This window comes from Nansenia antarctica, assembly GCF_963989245.1.
Source record: "Nansenia antarctica genome assembly, chromosome: 6".
In the NCBI taxonomy this organism is placed as follows: Eukaryota; Metazoa; Chordata; class Actinopteri; order Argentiniformes; family Microstomatidae; genus Nansenia; species Nansenia antarctica.
Genome location: NC_137676.1, coordinates 14,945,960 through 14,971,885, shown reverse-complemented (window position 1 = coordinate 14,971,885; position 25,926 = coordinate 14,945,960). Strand labels below are relative to the sequence as shown.

General features: G+C 43.6%; 2 protein-coding genes across 2 annotated transcripts in view; one reads left to right on the top strand and one right to left on the bottom strand.

The window, feature by feature from the left end:
• Positions 1–6,329: 6,329 nt before the first annotated feature.
• On the top strand, positions 6,330–7,400 carry LOC308159451 (rhodopsin-like; the record flags this gene model as incomplete). Its single annotated transcript, XM_080533242.1, has 1 exon — positions 6,330–7,400. The coding sequence occupies one exon, from the start codon at positions 6,330–6,332 to the stop codon at positions 7,398–7,400; it is 1,071 nt and encodes a 356-aa protein (XP_080389368.1).
• A 5,156-nt stretch (positions 7,401–12,556) lies between these two features.
• The window catches only part of LOC308160232 (membrane-associated guanylate kinase, WW and PDZ domain-containing protein 1-like), a 38,374-nt gene continuing 25,004 nt past the window's right edge, over positions 12,557–25,926 (bottom strand). The window contains exons 13-19 of the mRNA XM_080534148.1: positions 25,692–25,926; positions 22,407–22,574; positions 20,535–20,625; positions 19,918–19,981; positions 18,817–18,960; positions 18,268–18,406; positions 12,557–15,835 (exon numbers count right to left, since the gene is read on the bottom strand). The exon at positions 25,692–25,926 is cut by the window's right edge and continues 68 nt beyond it. Of these exons, the coding sequence (XP_080390274.1) occupies positions 14,661–15,835; positions 18,268–18,406; positions 18,817–18,960; positions 19,918–19,981; positions 20,535–20,625; positions 22,407–22,574; positions 25,692–25,926 (2,016 nt within the window). The 3' untranslated portion in view covers positions 12,557–14,660. The remainder of the gene's footprint in view (positions 15,836–18,267; positions 18,407–18,816; positions 18,961–19,917; positions 19,982–20,534; positions 20,626–22,406; positions 22,575–25,691) is intronic.

Genomic DNA, 25,926 nt, shown 5'->3' with positions numbered 1-25,926 from the left:
ACGTGAGGTCAATGTGAAACCTAAACTGAACCAAATAAAAAAATACAAGAGTAATAATCTCAACCCTGATTCGGATTTAAGCAAATTAACTATAACTGTGTGAAAGCGCTGTCGCCATGGGAATCATCTAATCATCTGATAAGTGATACGCAAATGATACATTCATGAGCCTTATGAATTCACTCTCTTCACCTTGCGAAATACTCTCGATAGATAACTTAGCAGAGACCTTCAACAACTAATTGAGAACTACCCTTGATATTATAGCTCCAGAAAAAAAGAAAAACAATTGTAATCAAAACGTAAAGCACCATGGGAAAATGAAGAACTCTGCCAATTGAAAAGAGTCTGCCGTAAAGCAGAGCGCAAATGGAGAAATATTATGCACCTTGACATTTAAAACCCCCCAGGATCTTTACATATAATAGGGCAATGAAGTTGGCTAGACAAACCTATTCCTCTGATATCATTTCTGAAAACAAGTGGGGTTGATCGTCTGATTAAATGACTAAATAATCTTATTATGATATATCATATATAATGATTGGAGCATTTTGAGCTGCAACGTTTGCAGGAAAAGTCCTATACAAATAAAGGTTATTATTATTATTATTATTATTATTATTATTATTATTATCTGTCAAACGCAGGATCTTACATCCTACCTCATTATACCTGCCACATTCCTATGCTCTTGGCTCCTGGTGCTACAATCTATTTAGCATGTTCCATGACACCAGTGACAATATCAGAAAACACTTTGCACAGGATTTAGGGTGATTGTGACTTGCCGAATAAGCAACAAAAGCAACAGGTGAGATGGGCAGGCAGTCTTGGATGTTTTAGGACTATAGAAAGGCAGTCTTGGATGTTTTGGGACTATAGAAAGGCAGTCTTGGATGTTTTGGGACTATAGAAAGGCAGTCTTGGATGTTTTGGGACTATAGAAAGGCAGTCTTGGATGCGTTTCAGAGGTAGTTTTTCAGTAAAGGAAAATCCAGGATTGTCGTTTAGCGACGTTGATGAAACACCACCCTGGTCTTCTCTCCCCAGGATCTAGGCTCAGTCCCATTTCACCTGCTGATCTGAGCTCCAATAGTTGACCTCCGCACACCTGCTTTCCCTCCCCCCTAGAGCTCAATGCCTTTCCTCTCTCATCTCAGCCCTAAATGGCGCCGGATCTGCCTACATGATATACCTCTTCCCATCATTTTCTTTCTTGTCAAGTGTGGTCTATCATCTAAATGCCTTTAAATCAAAGACTGTTGCCACACTATCATTATGAAACTTGAAACACAAATCTAGATATCTGTAGGGAACAATCGTCAGTTGAGTGGTGGATTGTATGACCAAGTGAAAATGTAATACTATTATGTTGTAAATGTGGGATCCTGACTGTTCATTAAATGCTACACATTTACGAATTTATTTACCTGCAATACCTGAAAAGTCCAGTAGGTGGCGACCCTGTCTTGGGTATTACTACGGCTCAAGTTGTTGATTTATGAGAATACGCCAAGAAAACAGTTGACAGCCGAGTTGTAGGGCTGTTGTTCATGTCTTCACATGTATTTTTTTCAACTATGGAACTCTTGAGATGTACTTTTCTGAACAGAGTTGGACAATGTGCTGGCAATATGCTGATCAATAGATTAAAGGATTAGTTAATGATTTTAACAATCCTATTTCATTTACCACTCTAGACAAATCTTCTTTCAATCCATCCAATCACTTTTTACACCAGTGTAACTTAGCCTCTTTGTAGCAGTAGCAATGCGAGTGCAAGTCAGTGGGGTCCAAAACCATTACTCATGAAGTAATCCTTTAATCTACAGATGCATAATAAATCAAATAAATCAAACGCTACCCTATCGCTATAAACCTGGTAGACATATCCAAGGCTCTCCCTGGGCTTGACCATTCTCAGACAGCCGTTTGATCCTGTGACCTTGCCATGAGGCTTAGATCCTGTTAATCGCTGCTTCTCTTACTCATCTTCCTCATAATCTTCCTCTTCGTCAAACCTGCACCCCATCTGTTCATCTGTATCCCCCCTCAGCCCTTAGTGACGGTCTCTTACTAACCTATTATAGCTTACAACAGTGAACTTCAGTAGAAAAGTCACTCAAATGACTACCTCCTGGCTGCCCCAGACCAGGCCAGTCCTCTGGTCAGTTCAGTCATCTATGCCCAGGAAGGAGAGTGTTTCCAGGACCCCAGAGCTCTCCTGCCATCTGCCTTGGCTTGCAATGAAACACACCTGGGAATGCCAGAGCAGTAAATGAGTTTAGTTTACAAAGAGTTTAGTTTACTAGTTTATCATTTTGTGGACATGCAGTCCCCATTAATTAACAATGCAGTAAGTGGAGCAGCTTTTGGCCTAAATGGCTGATTTCCAGCTGTAGTCCCCGGCAAGTTTTAGTACTTAGTAGTAAGAGAGAGGGGTGATGTTCAGTGGTGAATCCAGGTGTTTTATCTGTCCTTATGGTACATCAAGTTTCATTGCTCAATTAGTTATTAGTTAATTAGTTATTAATAATTCAACTGCCTTGTTGTCTGTTCATCAGTCGTGTAAGGTAATTAACGTCACACCCATCCTTACCTCATGGCCAGTAATGAAATTACTTTGGTGCTATACTAAGACGGAGAAACTCAAAACTAAAACTCACTATTAAGTCTACCATGACGGTCAATGCGTCACTTATTGTTACACAAATCAATTGGTGGAAAGGTCAATTAGTTATTGCTATCCAATTAAAAACGCTTTCAACGCAGCACTGAGTTGTGCTACCTATAGGTTTTCACTGTGGCTACTGCTCCTGCCTCACTGCTGCCCCCTATGATCAGGGTCTGTCATGTGATGCTTGCTTGGGCATCCACGTTGAAGAGTGTGGTCATGTGAATGCCTCTCCACTAGAGGGCAGAGTTGATGTACAAAGATGAGAGAAAATCCTGCAAAGATGAGAGAAGATCCAGCATTGAATGAGTTTATAGGGTGTGAAACACTAATTTGACCTTAGATCAGTATCAAGAGGCATATTCATACTACTCTGATGCACAATGGTGTCATGTTTACTGTATTTACAATCTATTTAGAATTTTGAGATTGATTTACCAATTACCGTCATAAACATGTATGCTATACTTACAGGTGGTGATAGACCTACTGTAGCCTACAGTACATGAGGTAGCTAAACATATCTGATCAAAATATGTTTATGTTGAGATTTTGGTGATCTAATAAAGATTTTGGTGAATGAAAGAAGAACAAATTGGATCCAGCGTCTCCTAATGTACAGTATTTACACTATCCCATAGCCATCTACCAGCTTCACGTGCAGTATCTCTGCTGGTAATTTGGACTTTGGTATTCAAGGTATTCAAGTTGGAAGTAAAAGTGATCATGATTTAAAAATACATATGTACTATAGATATGTAGTATTGTCATTACGATTGCATTTACAGCAGCAGTACAGTAGTTTCTATTACATTATTACATTAATTGAACATTTTATTTTTGATTAAAAAGAGCACTAAATGTGCAAGTATTAAGACTGCTCTGTTTGAGGGTGACCACCAGCTAGATCTCTGCGAGGTTAAACTCATTACAGGCTTGTGAAAGTAACACGTCCATAAGCTCCAAATCCCTTTAACACAGCACCCATTAGGAAAGTGCTGAGCTCTCTCCCTGCCACTCAGATAGAATCCTCTGGTCTAGCCACGAACCACTCTTCACTTTCACCTACTTTTTTTAAACTTTGATTTGGTTGTAATTGATATTGGACATGAAGCCATAACTCTGAGAGAGTTTATCCCTCACATGTATAATTCCAATTTACCAATATTATAATAGTACCAGATTGAAGAAATAAATGACTTAACAAAACTTGATGAAATGCACAATGTTATTACAATTGTTGAGTCTAAGTTTAAGACATATCTCCATTGTGGTCTCCCCTCATGTGATGCCATGTTAGTGTAAAGCAGTCTTTTGATTGAGAGTCTGATATAACTAAGGGATGTTTTCTATCTGATATTGTGATTATCTGAACTTAACTCGCTCTCTCTTTCTCTTTCTCTCTCTTTCGCTCACACACACACACACACACACACACACACACACACACACACACACACACACACACACACACACACACACACACACACACACACACACACACACACACACACACACACACACACACACACACTGCAGCAGAGCGGAAAATGGAAAATTCTGTATTTTTTAGATAGAGCACTGAAGCTGATGACAGGTTTTAAAAGGAAGGCTTTTAATCTTAAGGTCACACAATGTTCATAAACTACAGTAACATTGACCAATGTGTTGAGAGCACATTAAATTACATTTTGTCCCCAAATTGCTAAACTTATAATAAGATAATACTTATTCTTATTGTCATATCTTGTAAAAAAAGAATATAACTTATATTATATGAGTATCTTCTTCTAATAATTAATAATAATTTTGCCATTTAGCAGACGCTTTTATCCAAAGCGACTTACAATTACGAATTACAGGGACATTCCCCCTGGAGTAACTGAGGGCTAAGTGCCTTACCCAAGGGCACACTAGTAGTGGTGTGGCTTCAGGCGGGATTTGAACTCACAACCTTCCGATCCCAAGTCCAACTCACTATCCACTACTAGACCACCACTACCCCCCACTCTTCTAAAGCCCAATGCACACGGCGTGCGTCCGAAGTGTGTGGGTGTGAATGGAGAATCGAATGTTGTCTTGCGACAATATTGCATCGCACGCTGTGTGCATTGTCTCATTCAAAACAATGGAATCGAATTCGCGGTGCGACAAAATCGCACGCCGTGTGCATTGGGCTTAACTATTTGTTTTATGCACCAAGTTTGAGGATGTCCCTAGAACATCATAAAATATGTTTCAAAAGACAGTTAATTTATGATATAAAAAGTGTCCAAGTGTCCAAGACCAAAGTGTAATTTATTCATTCTATGTGTACTGTAGGCCGCATTCCAAAAATGTTGTGCTCAGGTGTAAGTTGATGGGTGGGTCTAACTTTTTCTTGACTAATGCAGCATATCAGATACATGTAAAAGACCTTCACCAGGGGCCTATTTTTAAACATTTCGTACCCACAAAAGAAGGCGTACGGCCCTCCACGCACACTCTGATCCATATGCGCATAAACTGGAGAAATGAGCAACTGCGACTCCGATGGCAGAATGACACCGGAGAAACATTTTGAAATTGGTACCATTGTGTAAAATAAATCTAAATATTACCTCTCACCAGTTCCCTGGATTACACACAAAAAAACATCATTTAGGATAATAAATACAAACAGACATATCTGTTTTTGCAAAACTAACAAATATGTTGCACAGTTAATCGTGAATCATATTTAATTGGATTATAACTGTAATTATTAAACAATGTTGTGTTGCATGTTATGAAATGTATTGTCATAAATAATAAGGTGAACAGTAGGACAAATTACGTATAAACGGATGTCGTTTTTGATGCCTCAGTTGGGCCGATACGAGTGCACAGTTTCATTTATTGTTATCACGTGTCCGCTGTGCAGAATAGTTTTTTTTAGCCTTTCTGTCGGGATTTGCTTACATTGTTGTCATGCAGTCAGTATGAATTAATATTAATTATGGGCGTTTCACTGACCATTTATAGGCAACTATGGGCATTAAAACAGTGGGACAAGATGCTTGTTCACGTGGGCAAAATGTAGAGTTGATTGTGATTTATAAAGGGAAACCAGCGTGGGACGTGAGTACGCACTGTGTTATAACTCAGAATATTTGTGTGCATAAATGTTCTGGCTTTCGTACGTATGCAACCTTTTCATGTTAATATTATGCACAGTTTTATAAATGAGGCCCCAGGTCATAACCAGCCATAGCTCTGTGAGAGACTACCCCTCACACATATCTTCTGATTTAAATATAATAAAAGCTAAGCAAAGGGATGGGGGTGGAACTCAAGCCATTACTACAGGAGACTTCACTTTTTGTAGTTTATTAATGGCTTGTGTTCATTTCTCATGCACAATATCTTTTTTATCTAGGTCTAATTTACTGTACAAAGCAGAGGTAACCTTAATAACCTGATGAGTGGATAAGTTATGTTTGCAGTGGTGGCTGGATTAGATATTAACTGTGGCCTAAATCACTTTGTGCTGACGGATTTGGAAACTCATAATCCAAGGTGCACCTTTAAAAGCCCGCAGCCTGCCTACCTGGGTCCATTCGTAGCACCTCCTTCTCCTGCACAGCCAGACGAATCAACATTCCTGAAGGGCTGACTGCAACCAACTGCAATCATGAACGGCACAGAGGGACCTTTCTTCTACATCCCTATGTCAAATGCCACTGGGATGGTCAGAAGCCCCTATGAGTATCCCCAGTACTACCTTGCCAACCCGGCAGCGTTCTCCGTCCTGGCCGCCTACATGTTCTTCCTCATCCTCGCCGGCTTCCCCCTCAACTTCCTTACACTCTACGTGACCATCGAGCACAAGAAACTGAGGACCGCCCTAAACTACATTCTGCTGAACCTGGCTGTTGCTAACCTCTTCATGGTGATCGGCGGGTTCACTACCACCATGGTGACCTCCATGTACGGCTTCTTCATCTTCGGGAGGGCCGGCTGCAACCTGGAAGGATTCTTCGCCACCCATGGTGGGGAGATCTCCCTCTGGTCCCTGGTCGTCCTGGCTATTGAGAGGTGGCTGGTCGTCTGCAAGCCCATTGCAAACTTCCGCTTCGGAGAGAACCACGCCGTCATGGGTGTGGCCTTCACCTGGTTCATGGCATCTTCCTGTTCCGTTCCCCCTCTCTTCGGCTGGTCCCGCTACATTCCCGAGGGCCTGCAGTGTTCATGTGGAATTGACTACTACACACGCGCCGAGGGGTTCAACAACGAGTCTTTCGTCATCTATATGTTCGTGTGTCACTTCACAGGCCCCCTTACTATTATCTGCTTCTGCTACGGCCGTCTGCTCTGCGCAGTCAAAGAGGCTGCTGCTGCCCAGCAGGAGTCTGAGACCACCCAGAGGGCTGAGAGGGAAGTCACCCGCATGGTTGTCATCATGTTGGTCTCCTTCCTGATGTGCTGGGTCCCCTATGCCAGCACAGCCTGGTACATCTTCACCCACCAGGGCATTGAGTTCGGGCCCATCTTCATGACGATCCCGGCCTTCTTTGCCAAGAGCTCAGCCATCTACAACCCTCTGATCTACGTGTGCATGAACAAGCAGTTCCGTAACTGCATGATCACCACCCTGTGCTGCGGAAAGAACCCCTTCGAGGAAGAGGAGGGAGCATCCACCACCGCCTCCAAGACCGAGGCTTCCTCTACGTCTTCCTCTTCCAGCTCCGTGGCCCCCGCATAAACGGATCCCCACAGCGGTCCCCGCGATCCACTGTCCACGAAGAAGACTTCTGCTCCCCCTGGAAACGACTGAAGGCTAACGTCTACAGAAATAATCTTTTTGTATTTTTACAAACCAGTTGGTTCAACCTAAAGACAGTTGCAGGAGAGGGCAGCCCACAACAAAGTTGTTTCTGTATGTACAGAAGTTTCTAACGTATCGATGTGTAAGATGTTTTTTTTTTCTTGAGGTAAAAGGAAAATGTCTTACTTGTTTACAGTTGGATTCTATATGTAACTGGCTTATTTGTGAATGTAGAGGCATGTAATCAAGGCAATGTAAAATAAAACGCACTTTGCAAATGAATCTCTCGTATGTTCATGTTTTACTTACAGTATCATCAGGTTAAAAAATACAAATTGAACAAATTAATAAATTAGTGCATTAGATTAGATTAGATTCAACTTTATTGTCATTGCACAGAGTACAAGTACTGAGACAATGAAATGTAGTTTGGCATCCAACCAGCAAATAGTGGCACGGTGCAAAAGACATGATAATGTAGACAGTGCAAGTATTACACTTATTACAATTATTATTAGTTAATTAATTGTAATACTGTTAATAATGAATTATTATGTAATTCATTATTATTAGTATTTCAATTACAGTATAAGGTTTTACAGTGAGTATGTAAAAGTAAAATAAGAAAGAAAAAAAGTAAAATAGAAAGTGAATATATCATATTCATATATATATATAATATATGAGATGTGTATGATATGTATGAATGTAGACATGAATGTAGATTAAAGTTTGAGTCAATTAATATTTCAACACTATTCGCTGTAAGGGGTATTTATCTACACAATATAGTTACAAACATTAGGCTTCCTACATTAAATTATTCAACATAGGCATAACAATAATAGTGTAATACACTGTAGCTTCGTTTAGAGGGCACTTTTGTAATCAGAGGTCAATCCCAGGTCACCTTGTACAAAGAAATATTGAGGATTATAGAGGATTATGACATAAATAATCACAGCTATGACTGTCAGTTGACGTACATTAATCACACTAAGGTTAATACTAGGGTCAATTTAATTGGATAACATACATCACTGTACCCAAGCACACACACACACACACACACACACACACACACACACACACACACACACACACACACACACACACACACACACACACACTCTCTTTCTCTCTCCCTCTCTTTTTCTGGATACATAATAGAATATGACAGGATAATGGAAACAAGTCTAGTGTATGTCACTGCAGTGCTGATGATTTGATCACAGTACTGTACACCGCAGAGTTGCTACCATAGCAAGGTTTGGGTTGGATCCAACACAGGTGTACGGCATCATTATGACTATAATGCTAAGTTCTTCATGCCTCTATGTAAAGACTCAGCTATGAGCCTCGCCTGTGTGATAAACGATCGCAGCTCCAGGAATGACGTGAGATTCCTCCTCCTCAGCACTCGACTGTGCAGAAATATCTGTCAGGTTGGAGTAAAACAAACACCTCAACAACTCTCCCATAATGACCTTCGTGCGTAGCTATAGCAACCCTCATACCATCGGATCTCTTGCGGAATACAGATATGCTCGCCAAGCGATCTGCTCAATCCAGCACCGGCAGAGGGGCTAAGGAAAACAAAAACAAATCAATCACTGGCCTCAGACCAGATTATGGGAGTGGAGAATGAAGACAGAGGAGGTACAGCACAGTATATGGGGACGCATCATCATCACCTTATTATAACCCACATGGAAGTATTCTGAGATACTTTTATGTCATTAAATGATCTGTTTAGCGCTGATATACAGGTAACATGAACCCACTAAAGATGCTATTTATTGACTCAACTCGTTCCCTCTGTGTATGTCTGATCTTTCACTTCCTTCCATCTCCTTTTAACCCAGCGATTCTCGCCTTAAAGAGTGGCTGTCATCTTGGGCTTCTGACAGTATCTGATTTCGTACCACTGAATCCATTTATGTGTTCCCATGACAACTGCCCATCAAGGTCAACTTGCACACCGCTCTCTTCTTCTGTGGTTGGTTATTGGCTATGAAACTATCCCACGGGGGACACCATCAGTACTTCCATAGCAAGGGGCTGTGTGTGGACGTTGCATTTGGAGACCCGTGCCACGATCCTTTAATTCAGATCTAACACGTGTTCCAGATCCATCCAGAAGGAAGAAAAAAAACACATCATTAATTTAGACCATAAAGCCTCTGTGCCTCTGTGCTGTGAAGCCTCAGTACAGGGTGTGCTGCTACATCTCCACAAGGTTTTTCCTGTTCATTAATCATAGTATGGATTGCTGTGTAGAGTAACAGTAAGAATGCCTGCATGTATTATGCATTAACATATGATTACCCTCTTTATTATCACGTACACAGCATAAAGGACTGTGGTGTTATCAGCAACTGATTCAAAAGGCTATCGTGTATGGTTGGTGTCTTTGTGTGACGTATTAAAGGAAAGGAACAATACCTGGCCCGGTGTTTAGATGCTATTGACCTTTTCGTAAGCTATTTCATATACCATCATGCACCTGTGAAATCTGCAGGATGTGCGTGCTGTGCATTCTGATGAGCGCGAGAGACGATCCTTCTCTGACCGAAAGGATTAGCTGTTGCTATGGTCTCCTTGAAGGCTTACATGGGATAGTGAGGAAACATACAGTACAGTCGTGTGTATGCTGCTGCACAACTACCAGTGGTTGGCACCATGGCTGAAAGGCAGCCTCAGGGTAGCTTGTTAATGGCTGTTTGTATCTACACGGTACAGTAGCACGGGCACTTTACTGACAGTGTCAGTGTCAGTTTTGCCATCATCCCTGTATCTTAAATGTTAGTTTTTCTCCATTGTATGAAAAGTCTGAAAACTTGAAGCTTATGTATCAACAACAAGACTCCAGACTGCTAAACTTGAAGCCCAATTCCATTGTTTTCACTCAAATAGAAATTCTAAATCACATTTTTGCTTAACGCTAAGCACAAATTGCATCATTTAGTACACTTTGTTCACCTGGAAAAAACTGCCCTTCAAAATGCCACATCCTAATTACCAATCACAATTGACCTGTTCAAAGTCAATTGGCAAAACACTTCAATCATGCCTCAGAACATAAAAAAAGGCCTCAGGTGACCCCTACTGAAGCCGCGTGGAGAACAGAGAGGAAGAGGAAGAGTGAGAGCAAAAGGAGGAGGACGAGGAGGAGGAGGAAGAGGGGAGCCAAAATGTCTAATGACATTCACACAACTTTTGTTGACCATGTACTCAATCATGGCCTAACAATTGAGTCGCTTCATCGTAGCCTCAGTTATCCGGGCATTTAGAGATGAGAATAGCGAAGTAACCTCCTCCTCACTTTTAAGGCACTCCATGGCCTGGCTCCTGCCTACGTAACTGACCTACTCCACCTCTACACCCCTGCATGTGGTCTCCGATCCTCCGACACTGACCTCCTCGTCATACACTGCACTGGGCGAAGCACACTTGGCAACCAAGCCTTTTCTGCTACTTCACCCAAGCTGTGGAACACACTTCAACCAGCCATCCGATGCCGATACTTTCAATACATTTAAGTCCAGGTTCAAGACCCATCTCTTCAGACTCGCCTTCCGACAGCATGGCATGGGTCCTCCTGAGTAACACTATTCCCCAGTTGGCGGAGCTCTTCCATTTTTCCAAGATTTAATCTTTTTGTATTAATCATTAATTACAGTAAAGTAACTGTATGGTTTCTAAGGATATCTACAGTGCTTAGAGAAATGTATTGTGTAATGTTGTTTTGTCTTACATTTATGAAATATGTATACTGTATGCTGTACTGTATGTACTTCTCAGGCAATGGAGGAGGCGTGTGATGACATCCACACAGACACATGCAAGGGGGTGGATCTGTCACGCCAGGAGGTTTTTCCCCCCCGCTGCTTGGCCAGGTAGAACATCACAGGCGATATAGATGAAGTTCTTTGGCCTGGTTAGGATTGGAGGCGGGATGCGGACTGATTTCTATGTAGATCTGTTTCACCGCATTTCATTTTTTTTTTTTTTGTGGGCCTACACATTTTTTTTTTTTTGCAGTCAGTTCGGTCAACTGAACATTTTACAGTATTACAGTAATAAATATTTGCTTTGTTATTATTTGTGCACTGATTTCATCATTACATTTCCAGAAAGACAGTCTAAACATTTTCTTACTTTGTGTTTTTCATTTGACTTATCAGTGCAATTACTGTGAGTTTTCCCAAAATAGGTAACATTTCGGTATTCTCAGAACTCTAACAATGTTGCAGTATCAACTATAAGTTTACAATGTGAGTGGGTTATGAGTTTAGCTCAATTGGAGCTCATTGGATACACAAATGTGCATTGTATGCTATTCTGATACAATGATTGTGTCAATGCTATATTTCTATGATATATTCACAGTATTGTATTACAATATGGCAACAGTCTTTATACTGTATCTACCATAAAATTGCAACCTACGTATTTTGGGACAACAAAAAAAACCTCAAACTTTAAAAGAAGAGAAAAAGGAAACAGTTTCTACACACTTTTATACATTTGAATATATTATGGCCTCAAGAAACCAAAACATATATAAACCCTATTTCGATGGTATTGTTTTGAATTTAGCACACCAGTGTTTAATTGATGCTCTGTAAGAGATATTCATAACATTATGTATGTGTGTGACATACTGATTCTGTTTTGACAGCAGGGAAGAGGGAGATATTGATGTGAAGGAATTCAGTTATTGATACCCCTTTTATCAGAAATACCGCGGGCCGCGGCTAGTAGATGTTTGATGTGTCTTGTCAGATAAGCACTGTTAAAAGTGGGAGGGATAGACATTACATCACGTATTCTTTTTACAAATATCATGTTGCCAAACAATTGTATTCCTTACATTTTAGAAGACGTGTGTACCTTAGTGAATAGGATATAATATTTAATTTGCACTGGTGGTGAGAATTCTGCACTGCAATCAGAATCTCCTCAGAATATAGCTACAAGCCGCTATGCAGAAAGGTGAAATCCTTTTGAATTTGTATGGAAAACTTTATTTGATAATAAAAATAGCATTCACAGACTTCTTTTGATAGCTACATATACATTGTGATCCATCTCAAGGAAAGAAGCTTTACTGGATAAGTCCACATCTACTTGTACTAATGTTATGTATAGCTTCATGGGTCAAATAAAGCTATGAACAATGTGGTATTTATATATGCATAGTGTTTTATAAAAAGATTGGCCCATATACATGTACTGCTTTTCAACACAGAGATAGCATTATGTCTGGAGCACATTGCAAGAAATAATGCTTAAAGAACACAGACTGCATACAAGTGCTTTATAATACAAAGGCAGGCTAACCATCGAGAGATATTCAAACCAACAAACAGCTTCTGATTGACCAAATACAGTCCTCCATTTTAGAACGTCTTTACATACCTGATTCAGAGTACATTAACATATTTCCCATGAATCATCAGGTCCATTTCAGAAATATAAACACAATATCACATTCCTCATTGCTGAGGTTTCTCATAAATTTCTCTTTTGTACAAGAAAAAGGCAACATTTTATTCCTCAACAGGGTCTTATTAGTTACATAGTAAAATTCTGTACAGGTGATGGCCGGCAGGTTAATTTCTTAATTATCGTTTTTTCTTTTCATTTTTTTCTACAGTACCATGGCGACAACAGTGATAAAACAATGCATTTGTTGTGGTTTTTCCTACATCTTTTTAGTTGTTTTGTGAAACATAAAACAGAGAATACACACAAAAACACACTGTAAAGCAGCACTCAGACTCCAGTGGCGTGACAGCATGGCTCAGCATGGCAGATAGGCCGAGTTCTGTACCGGAACTTTCCATATGTTACCAACGCAAGACTCTTCCTAAACACAGTTACATACATCGCCTCATTCTCTTGCAGACCCAGGAGGTGGTAGGGCACAAACTCAGACAGGGAAAGAAACAGTGGGCGGATAATTACTCCCAAAATGAGCTGAGTGCATGCTCATTTGAGTATGCTTTTGGGATCTCCAAATATACCTGTAGATTTTCCATCTAGGACAGCGGTGGCTTGTCCAAGTAGCCATTTTGGTTTGTCACCTGACTTAACCTCTCCGCCTTAGAACCTCCTTTATCCTGCTGTATGACAGTTAAAGCTGGCTTTATGGCACAGGGTTCAGGTAAACCTACAACTCCTCTGTGTGAAAGATGAAGAGAATGTTTCTTTCCATCCATGGCACATCATCGCTAGACAGACACCCCTGGAGAACAGAGGACCAGAACAGCTTACTTGCTTGTGTTTTTTTTTTTTGCCTTGTCTGTTCTGTGAGACGAATATCAACACTACCTGATGTTTGTCAGTTTTCTTAATAGGTGGTCTGATTCCCCTTCTTGGATTTGATTGTTGGATTGTGGGGGTGTTTGGGCTGGATTGGGGCTGTATAATGTACAAAGGAAAACAGCAGTTGATGAGCAAATCAAAGCAGTGGTAGAAATCCTTTTCTCAGGATATGGGGGTATAACTTGGTCCTCCAAGCTTTAAAGGAGCTTACTCATGCTATGTGCCAATTGAAAATAAATAGTGAGCAAATGCAAAAATGATGATATCATATATATATATATTACTTCATTCTAAAATTACCAACAGTTTTGAAATTTAGATTTTGCCTTCGTCCAGTACAATATTCACTTAGGTATGTACACACCGCAGTCGTTCATCGAATGTTTGCACTACCAGTGTCTTGTGCTATAGTTTGCTTTATAAAGCAGTTATTGGATGGAAAACAGCATCTAAAAATGTTTTAAACAATCTGATCATGAAGTACCAGTTACCACAGTTAGGAGCATGTTTTAAACCTCTGGAAGAAAGTATATGTGGAACAAGAGATGCCTATATAAACAAGAAAAATCACCATTTGTGATAGGCACATACACATACCTTCACTACAGTAGAACAACCTCTGTTATCCTCAAAATAACAATAACAACTGAACAAAAACAAAACAGTATGAACTGAAACAAAGATTGTACTCCTGCTGTTTTATGAATCTCTGTCTGGGATCACAAGTAGTCAAATCAACCAACCAATCGGTTCAGATAAATCACATGAGATCCATCCTCAGAAGTCCCAAGTCCAGTGTATAAACTGTGTTCTCCACAGATAGAGGGCTGACTGAGTGTGGAGTCCTGGCTCTGCTCGGTTCACTCAGATGCTGAGGTCCTTAGGGCTCTCTTTGTACAGCCGTCTCTTGGGCTCAGGGAGCTGGTTTGGACTGTGGCCTGCTGCGTTGTTGTGGCCCACTGCGTTGGTGTGGCCCACTGCGTTGTTGTGGCCTACTGCGTTGTTGTGTCCTGTGTTGTTGTGGCCTGCGTTGTTGTGGCCCGCGTTGTTCTTCAGCATGCTGTAGTAGTCCTTCAGCCTGGGCGCCGCCGCGTAGTTCAGCTCCTCCCTGCTGTAGCTGCTGTCAGGGGACGAGTCCCTCTCCGTCCTGTAGCGTCTCTCTGCGTTCATCCCGTTCATCCCGTACCTCTCCTCCTCCTGCCTCTCCGCAGACGAGTCCCTCAGGAGGTTGCCGTTCTTCAGGGAGGATCTGTCAGGTGTGCGGCCCCTGGAAAGAGACAGGGAGGAGTCCCCGTTGTTGGAGCCACGTTCAGGGGTGGCTGGCTCCCTGTAGACTCGGCCCGGTGTCTGTGGGTCCATCAGGGAGCGCATGCTGCGGTCGTAGTATGGTCGCTCGGGGGTGACCGCGGCGTGAGAGAGGAACCCTCCGTCGTCATACTCGCGGTCCCGCGGCGCTCTCTCCGCCCTGCGGTCCATAGACTTTGCCCGCCGTCGGTCGGGGGAGGGGTTTCGCGTACGGGTGGGCGAGCGGTCGAGGGAACCGCGGCGCGTCCGGCCGTACCTCTGATCCAGAGTCGCGCTGCTAGCAGACAGCTCTCGCGCCCTCTCCTTCTCCGCCGCCGCCGCCGCAGCGGCCTTCTTCCCCGAGCTGTCCTTCCTCAGGGTCTTTAAGAGTTTGGAGATGCCACTTTCAGACTCCGACTTCTTGACTTTGCGGCCGCGGGTCTTCTTGTTGCCACCGCTGCTGCTGTTGCTGTTGTTGTCCGGGGAGTGTTGTCTGGGGGTGGTGTGACTGTGGTTGTTGTTCCAGGTGTGATGGTGGTGGGGGTTAAAGTGCCGGCCCTGCTGGTCCATTCTGTCTGTCCCAGCCCTGTCCATGTCTCTGCCCCGCACAGCCTCCTCCGGGCGTGATGGTTTGTGAAGGTCTGGTGGATAACTGGACTCCGATGAGGTGTGATATCGGCTGTTTGGCGGCAGGGTTCTCACTTCCGAAGTGTTTTGTGCCCCGGGTGTGGGAGAGTGCCTGTCATTGCTGCCGTCTGGGGGAAGAACAGGAAATAGAAGAAAGTCAGATTGTTGCTCAATGCAACAATGGTGTGTAAAAGTGTGATTAGGCTGTGTTACATTGTGTTACAGCTAATACACGATCACATTCAAACAGGCAGCGATAAAAACACAGACAAAGTCAAACAAAAACAAGTTCCCATGTTCATTTAAAAAATGGGAACTTGTATATGTATTGAGATAATGTCTACACTGTGACCTTTATGGAAACCATGCATTGCCATGCACTTCCATAAATAAAAACACTCAACATAAGCACTTGAAAAAACGACAACAGAACAAGAAGCACTTGGAAAAACTAAAGGATGTATCATGTATGTGTGTAATACTTGAGTTAGTACAGCTCAGTTTTACTTGAATCTACAGAATAAATAGCACCAAAGTAATCACTTCAATATGTTTTCTTTCTATAAGAACTGTGGGTTGGAATACATGTCGGCAGCAGCAAAACAACAGGTGTGAGACATTGGCAAGTGGACGGCTAGGGTTATCAATGACAGAACAAGCACCTAAAACAACACGATAAACAAGTCAATATCCTTCTTATTCATTAGGAACAGCAGGAAAACAAAAACAGGAGTGTTTTTGCCCATGACTCAATAGAGAGACAGTTGCCATGGTAGCAGCGACTGACGAGCAGTGGCATAAATCAATTGCTGCAACAGCCGTCGTCGGTTGGAGGTGGGCATAGAAGCATTGCATTCTGGGTGAATTGATTCACATGGGTCATGGAAGCGCGGTACAGGGAGTGAGTCAGGCCACACCACAGACATACCAAGGAAGTGCAGGTAAAAGTAAGCAGGAAGGGAAAGGTGGGTTAAGTGGGGTAAGGTTTAGAGGGTCAAAGGTCATGAGTGAGAGGTAGTGGTGGGTTGGAGACAGACTTTTGGCTACAAACCGTGGTCTGATTTTGGCCCATTAGGTAGAAACAGGGCTCTCCCATCTTGTCATTTCTCATAGTACCAACAGCGAGATGAGGAGCCATCATCGCTGAAGAGAGGAGGAAGAGCCCAGTGAAAAGAGAGAAAAAGGAGAGAAAGGGAGAGGAAGGACAATAAAAAATAATAATAAAAGAAAATAGAGAAAAGAGACAGTTTACAAGTTTTTCTTTCACGGAAAAGGAAATCTGTAGATGTCACACACTCAAACACCTTTCCCCAGGCATAACACAAACCCTAATTCAAGGCCACAATTTGGCAATAACTATTTTTAACCACTTGAGCCATAAGGAAACCCTAACCCTAGCCTTTACCCTAACACTAGCCCTAACCCTAACACTAGCCCTAACCCTAACCTTAATCCTAACCCTATCCATAATCCTAGCCGTAACCCTAGCTTTTACTCTAACCCTAGCACTAACCCTAGTCTTAATCCTCCTAACCCATATATTAACCATAGTCTGAACCGTAGGCTGTAAGCAAACCAGAAGCCAGGATCTTGTAAAAAAAAACTAGATTTTCAGGATTAAGACATCATGAGGAATATTTCATACTGTGGCAAATAGTTCACTGAGTAATGAGTAGAACTGAGCAATATTAAAACTCATTCAGATTGCTGATAAAATAAAACATTACAAAACTCCATGACACTGAAAGCTTGTGTTGATTATGGCTGGAAATCAATTCTAAAGTGTCGGGATAAGGATTTTGAGTCTTGACTCTGGACAGGTTTCCTTCCTAGACCAGGCATGAAAATGGGTCGGGGTGAAAAAGGTGAGAAGGATACGAGACCCGGAACCTGCTAGGCGGTCCCGGCAGAAAGTTTTTTTTGTGGAAAAATTAGCTTCCATGTGCTCATATCTGATTTCTTTTAGATTTACTCTAGTGGTGGTCACATGCAGAATTACAAGATTGCAAAAAAAAATAAAATAAGTATGTCACCTATTTTGGATTCAAAACGGCGAATTTCGCCGAAAGGTGAGCGATTATCATGCCTGCTAGACATGTGTCCTTCCTAGACATGTGTCCTTCATGGACATGTGTCCTTCATGGACATGAGTCCTTCCTAGACATGTGTCCTTCATGGACATGAGTCCTTCATGGACATGTGTCCTTCCTAGACATGTGTCCTTCCCAGTGTCCTTCCTAGTGTCCTTCCTAGACATGTGTCCTTCCTAGTGTCCTTCCTAGACATGTGTCCTTCCTAGACATGTGTCCTTCCTAGACATGTGTCCTTCCTAGACATGAGTCCTTCCTAGACATGTGTCCTTCCTAGACATGTGTCCTTCCTAGACATGTGTCCTTCCTAGACATGAGTCCTTCATGGACATTGTACATTGAACAACAAAGATCCCAGCTCCCAGAAACAAGGAGTATCAGGCCATTGCTAGAATGGATTCATTAGTGTTGAGGTCAATTGTATTAGTCATGATAACGGCGGAGTTTTACCACGTCACATCTTTACTCACCATATTCAGGTACAGATCCATCGCCCCTTTTGAGAACCAGGCGTGCCCTCCGGCCACCGTTTTTGATCAGCTCAATGGCGCGCGCGTGCTTCATGTTCTTTGTGCTCTCGCCATTGATCTCCAGGATCTCATCTCCCACCTGAGGAACACAGAGACAAACAGGTGATGTCACCCAAAACCACTGACACAAACATACAGTGAGTGAGCTGTGGCCAAATAAAGAGAAGATATTTGATGAGATTTTGTATTTTGTATTTTTCAATCAAAATGTTGTATTGTATCTTCACAATCAAAACTTTAAACTGCCCTAGCGGCACCAGAGCAACCAACTGAAATGTTCTCTATAGAGAACCTCTTCCAGCAATGAGGTACACCACAACTAAAAGCGGATTTATCCAATTCGGTGGAGACCCGAGGAACCTCAAAAGTGAACCAACTCTGAGAATGAGTTAGATAATTGATGTTCTAGATAACGAGGAGATATTCCAAGAGACGCTTCGAGGGAATTATACACTTCAAGCACAATAGAGACAGGCTTCCAGCACGTACCCTCATCTTGCCACACCTGACGGCCGCTCCGTCCTCAGCCAACCTCAGCACGTAGAGGTCCATGCTGTACTCCCGCCCTCCTCTCAGGCTGAACCCAAAGCCTTTACCATCCCGCTCCAGATCCACAGAGTAGAACTCTGCATCCTGAGAGAGAGAGAGAGAGAGAGAGAGAGAGAGAGAGAGAGAGAGAGAGAGAGAGAGAGAGAGAGAGAGAGAGTTGGTGATGTTTACAGGGGACTGGGAAACCACAAATACCCCTGAGTGGGTCACAAGGTGAAAATAGCTTCAGGACTAATCTCACAAAAATCACAAAAAAACGATGGAAGTACAATAGCCTGGAACCGATTTATAATTAATACTGTCTCAGCCTGTGAGCGGGGTACAGAGTACAGAGTAAGGGCATCACAAGGGCTGGACCCAGAGCTTACTGCCTTTTGATTACTTGGCCTTATCTGATTGACTGATTGATTGACTCAATTGTGACAGCAGCTGGTGAAACCGGGAACAAATCGCCAACCAATCAAAATGTTCGAACTTTTATTGTGAAAAAATAAATTTCAACGTTGTTGAAAATCAATGACACACTCACTAGTCAAGCCAAAACATTACAATGCAATGGATTCAGTGAGTAATCCCCACTACTCTACACTAACTAGGTAGTAGTGGGGACTACTCACCAAATCCATTGTAATGTTTTGGCTTGACTAGCAAGTGTGTCATTGATTTTCAACAGCGCTGAAATGTATTTACATCTTTCAGAATAAAAAGTGTGAACAGTCCGTCGGTTGGAAACTTGTTCCCGGTTTCACCAGCTGCTGTTACAAATGACAAAAGAAAATCTGCTGTGTTATTTTCAGATCTGTGACATTCTTATCTTAGGACAACTGTGATACATCAATGTACTGTATGTTCTTCTCTGTGTTGACTTTCTGCTGTTACTTCCATGAATGATTACAATCAAATGAATGAAGGAAATCCAGCAAGAACATTGGTTATGTAAAACAAAACAAAACCCCCCAAAACACTCAGCAATGTGACCAGGTTATAAACCTTCGATTATTCCCTAAAATGGTTGGTTTACCAGAACATGTCCATCTTTACCTGTGTGGGCTGAGTTTGTGTAGGGGGAGGTGGAGGGGGAGCCTGTTTGGACTTTGAGTTGTTCCTGTAAAACCAAGACATTCATGTGAACACATATATGCATCATTTACACATACTTAGGTTGGGCATGGGCACAAAGTAGGCTGTAGTCTTCTAGAAGTTCATGTTAAGGCTGTTTCAGCAGCAATCATAATTGTGACCGCAGCTGGGGATACCGGGAACAAGTTGCCAACCAATCATAAAGTTCAGACTTTTATTCTGAAAAATGTAAATAAATGTCAACGTTGTTGAAAAATCAATGACACATTCGCTAGTCAAGCCAAAATATTGCAATGCAATGGATTCGGTGAGTAATCCCCACTACTACCTAGTTAACTATAACACTACTTTAAATTGTTAGCAGGCTCACAAGACAAGCTGTGTTCGTTGACTAGCGAGTGTGTCATTGATTTTCAACAATGTTGACATTTATTTACATTTTTATGAATAAAAGTCCAAACATTTGCTCGGCTGCCGACTTGTTTTCCCGTTTCACTAGCTGCTGTCACAATTCATGTCATGGCTGTAGTTTGCGGCCTCTATTCTACTGTACATTGTCAATGCATTTAGTTACCCACCGAGGCTCAGTGGCAGCTTGCTGGGGAGTGTGTGTCGTAGTGATGGTGGCGATCTTCTCTGCGTTGGTCAACAGAGACGCGTTGGAGGACTCTGTGGAGAGAAACCCCAGAGGATAACATGGTAAAATGGCTGTTATCTTTAAGCGAAAAAACTAAATGAAACTCCTCACTGTCAGATGCCCTTTTGGTGAAAATAGAACATTCTGACCCGTAACTGGGTCTTGGTTAGGACTGCCATCTTAAACAGTTTTCTCTCCAGAAAACCTGAATTTGCCTCCAGGCAAGTCTACTCATCCTGACGCTAACTGCCTGTGATGTTGTCTTGTACCATTTGCTCATGGACAACACCAGCTCTACTGCACACAAGAACAACAACATCCGACAACAACAACAACAACAACAACCACAACCACAACAACAACAACAACAACAACAACAACAAGACCCTTCACTTGTGTCATTCAGTTCCCAGAAATTCCAGGGGGATAGAAAATGAAGGAGAAAAAAAAAGGGAATTGTCCTTTCATGTCTTGCAAATGTGTTGCGCCACAAGCTAGAACACACATTAGTCATCATAGACAGTGGTTACTTAAAGCGTAAATGTGATTCCGCCCGCAGTTAGCGAGAGCCTCAGCCTGACTCATTCATCCCTTGCTCCCTCTTTCCACTGACAGGCCTGCTTTCCCCATGGCCACCCTTCTCTCTGGGGGGGGGGGGGGGTGGACTATTTCAAACAGTACATGCATCCACATGAAATGACAGCTTACTAAAAGAGTGGTTCTGGCTGGTTTGTAGTATACTGTGTTTCTTGTGCTTTCTCATATACTGTGCTTCGGTTCCTCCGTTAAAGACGGGTATAAATAGCTGCTATCACTTTGGTCTTTAAAACAAACTACCTCGCTTTGTTTAACAGGATGATTAGTATGATGCACAGCTTGCTCCCTGTTTCTCCCCTCCGTAGAAGTGTAAGTGTGTGAGTGTGTGAGTGTGTGAGTGTGTGTGTGTGTGTGTGTGAGTGTGAGTGTTTGTGAGTGCGTGTGTGCATGAGTGTGTGTGTGTGTGTGTGTGTGTGTTTGCTCCAGGTTCTATCTTCCTCCCTTATCTTAATTAAGCTAGGTTTTCTCGTCTCTCTGGAGAGCAGAACAGCAAACACAGAGCTCTCATTGGTGACTCTCTCCGATGACTCACTGCCTGTGATGTTGTCTTGTACCAACTGACATCTCTATGAGATCCAATGTGCTGTTGTTTTGGGAAAGCAATTCATTCCCACTCAGAAACCCCCTATAAACACACAGTTCCTTTCATGACACACGTGATGCATTTCCTGCCATCGTGTCCAAGCTAAGACTGAGAAGATTTAACGTCAGGACGCATTTAATACATATAATAATCCCTTTAAGACTGGCAGATATTTACAAACTGGAAAACAACGAAATGTATCAGAAATGACATTACCTGGGCGCCTACAAAGAAAACGATAATAATCTCAAACTCATAATCTTATGAGACATTGTGCTACCATGTACACACCTCACACAACACATACTGTTGACGGACAGACCCTTCCCTGGAGGCAGCGATCTAGCATCAGTTGACATATCCCAAATCCTAACATTAATCATTATCGTGGGGGTACAATGAATGCGGTGTCTCTGGGCAACTTCCTCCCTGATTCTATTCACTGTGCCACCTCTCTCCCGGCGTGGTGCCAGGGTGCATGGCCTCATGGAGCTCTGCCCAGGTTGATGAAGTGCTGCTGCCACCCTGACCACCCCTCCCACCAGAGCTATGAATAAGCCACCCACAGTTGCGTTATAATACGTGACAGCAGCTGGTGAAAGAGGAGAAACAAGTCGTCAACCGAGCCCTTACCATCACCAGGGATGATCCTCAGCGAGACGGTGTTCCCAGCCTCCTTGATCAGGTTGACTATGTCCGAGTGAGACTTGTTGGTGATGGAGCAGCAGTTGACAGCCAGGATGCGGTCGCCCACCTTCAGCTTCCCACAGCGGTCCGCCGGGCTGCCCTCGATGATGCGCCCTATTTTGTGGGGCATGGCCACACATGCATTTCCAGCTTTGGTGTTGATATGTGTGTGCGTGTGAAAGAGAGAAGTGTATCAAATGATTTGATTATCATTAGATGATTTGTATAGTTTAGGAGAGGAAATGGGGGATGGGAATAGAATGAGAGAGAGAGAGAGAGAGAGAGAGAGAGAGAGAGAGAGAGAGAGAGAGAGAGAGAGAGAGAGGGGAAGAAAAAAGGGAGAGAGACAAGCGTTAATCACCCAAACCACCACAGCCCTATTCACCCAGAAAGAATTACCAAGGAACCAGCCATGCATCCTAGGGAAACACAGTCCAATCAGTGAGCATGCAGGCAGAACACAGGTTACATTCCCATTGGTGGAGGTGAGGTCATTACAGAATTCATGGGCTGGGAGAAGACAGGGCCTGTCTCTGTCACTGTGCGTGTGTGTGTGTCTCTCTCTCTCTGGGCTGTCCTCTTCTGCACTCCCTGACGCCTTAATCGATGGGGGTGTAAATCACATGGCACTGGTCCGGGCCCTGTCGCGCCTCACACTCGGAAAGCTATCAATAGCCTTGACACGGCCTCGCCGCTCTCCTCCCAATCCCCCTCGGAGCCAGGGATCGATGAGGACAACAGCCCCGTCGCCACAGCAGAGTGGTTAGGCCCTCAGGTAATTGAGTTTCTCTGGCCCCTCGGAACACTCGAAGAATGAGATGGATTCCTAAACGGCAACACCTAGGAATCTCAGGCTTCTTCTTCAATGATTTTGAGAGAGAGACACGCCGCAGCGTATATATTATCAGAGGGTACCAAGATAACGCTCGAGCTGCACGGGCTGTTTGGTAAATGCTAGCAACCGCAGGCTACACGGGCAGGCTGTACCTGAGTGACAGTGTTCAATATCACACATCTTGTTTACAAAGCAGCTCTGAGCAGACCCTTGGGTTCTATATATCTCTCCGCTCTTCTTCGCCTCCCCTCCCCCTCTTCTCTCCTCTCTCTCTCTCTCTCTCTCTCTCTCTCTCTCTCTCTCTCTCTCTCTCTCTCCTGCCTTCCCTTTTCCCTCCAACATCCATATTTATCACATCACCTCTCTCCTCCCCCAGCTCCCCTCCCTTCGTCTTGATTAAAAACTGCACTTGTCTCCTGCCACTCTATCCAAATAATGAGATATGGGACATTTCTGGGTGTGACAAATACCAAGGATTTAATACCCAATCTGCTGAGGACAACACCAGCAGCGGCTCGCTGAGGTGGTGTGGAATGGAGAGAAGTGGGGGGAGGGTCGGGGTCTGTGTATGATGTATGGGAGATGGAGACAGCGGAGAACTCCCAACACTAACAAACATCTAGCGAAACGAAACAATGTCGTCAGATATAGCAACCAGATAGTCCATCTGTTTCGTAATAAATGCCTGTTTCAATATCTCATGTCTCTCTCGGTTTGGCCTACTGTAGTTGGGGTGGGTGGGGGTGGGGGTGCGGGCGGGGGCTACAAACAGAGATATCCTGGATCAGCACATCTCTCCCATCCCCCCCATATGAGCAGGGACAGAGAGCTGAGTGGGCTAAAGCAGCATCAACGTTGACAGGAAACGAGACAAGAGAGCAAATCTCTAATGAGACACAGAGATCCAGAGACGGTAGGTAATAGTACCTCTCCTGCCAGTAGAAATGACATATACACATCCTTAAACATTAGACTCTGGGGTATGACTGACATTCTAGTAAAATGAGCACGGCGAAGCTGTCGCCAGATGCAACAGACTAGAGAATGCACTCGGCATCTTGACATCCTGATCGACATCTTATGTCAGAGGGCAGTGAAACGCTCTTGTTCACTAGGATATCTTTGCCGGAAATGTGCCGTCACGTCCCAGAGTCTCCCTTTAACGTTTTCTATTTTACGGAGCTGCAACTTATCAATGGAAAGCGGCCCCTGCGTATTGCTGCTAGCGAAACATAAATGTTCATGTTGTTGCATGCGCCCCGACTCTAGTACATCATCATGATCATCAGGTATACAAGAGACCTTGGAGCGTCATTGGTGTCGCAAAACTCATCAGAGGGCAGCTTGGGACCGAAGCTGTTCAGAAGAGCACATTTAAAATCCCTCTTCGATGGCTGAGTGACCTTAATGGATGCAATTTCACTATTTTGCCTTCGTACATAAACGTTATAGACAGCTATGGATTGTGCTCAGTAGACTTCAATTACATGCTGAGTGAATCAGCCGCGGCGGCCGTGAGGCCCTGAATCCACGATGATAGTGTTTTTGATAAATCGGCAGCCAGCCTTATCCCAGGAGAATGAGCTCGGCACATAAAGAGATTTCTGTTTCCCTGAGCTTGTAGATGGTGGGTTCGTGACCTCAAACCTGTGTCATTAAGTGCACTCCCGTCAATACTTGTTCCCCAGCTAGTCATAATGCGGGACGGGGGGACGGGGGGGGGGACAAGGGGGGAGACGGGGGGGACAAGACGGGACAGTGCTCGATGAGGAGTGACTGTCAAAATATTGTAATTCCCCCAGGAAATCGCATCCATCATTTGGTTGAGTGGCGTGTTGACGCTCTGTTTTGCTGCAGTACTGTGTGCGTTTACTGGAGTGCTGCGTGGTAGACTGGGGCTGTTTCACGCACTAGGACGTTAGCGCTTTCAGTTGCCGCTGTTTGTAAAACTTTGAGAGGGACTTTTGTTAAAGCATGGAAATAGAGTATGGGCATACTGTCATACCTCATAGGACTGAGCTACAATTGATTTACTTTCTTTAAAAGCATCAGTTCTGAATTCATGTCACTCCATAGTCCTCAAACACTTAAGACAAGTTAAAACCAAGTTAGAAGTTAGATTCAGATTTAGAAAACTCAGCCAAGCAGAACCCAGTACTAAATAGTGCAACATAGCTGAGCCCAGTCTATCCCAGCCCAGCCCACGCCAGGCCAATCCAGGACAACTCAGCCCAGCCCATGCCAGGCCAGCCCAGTCCAGGACAGCCCAGCACAGCCCAGCCCCAGGACAGCCCAGACAGCCCAGCCCCAGGACAGCCCAGCCCAGCCCCAGCCCAGCCCAGCCCAGCCCAACCCAACCCAACCCAACCCAGCCCAGCTAAACCCAACCAGCTTACCGAAAGTAGTCCCGGCATCAGGCCTGGAAACGGACGACACAATGACAAATCCGAAGCCTTCGTTCTCCCCGCGCTGGATCTCCACGTCGTAGGGCTGCAGCGCGGCCGGCACCATGGCGCTGCCACTGCCCCCTCCTCCGCCGCTGCCGATGCCGCTGGTGGAGCCACTGCCAGAGCTGACTGTGTTGAGGGAGTTCTGGCTCCCCTGGGGGGTCCGCTTGCCCTCCGTCAGGGA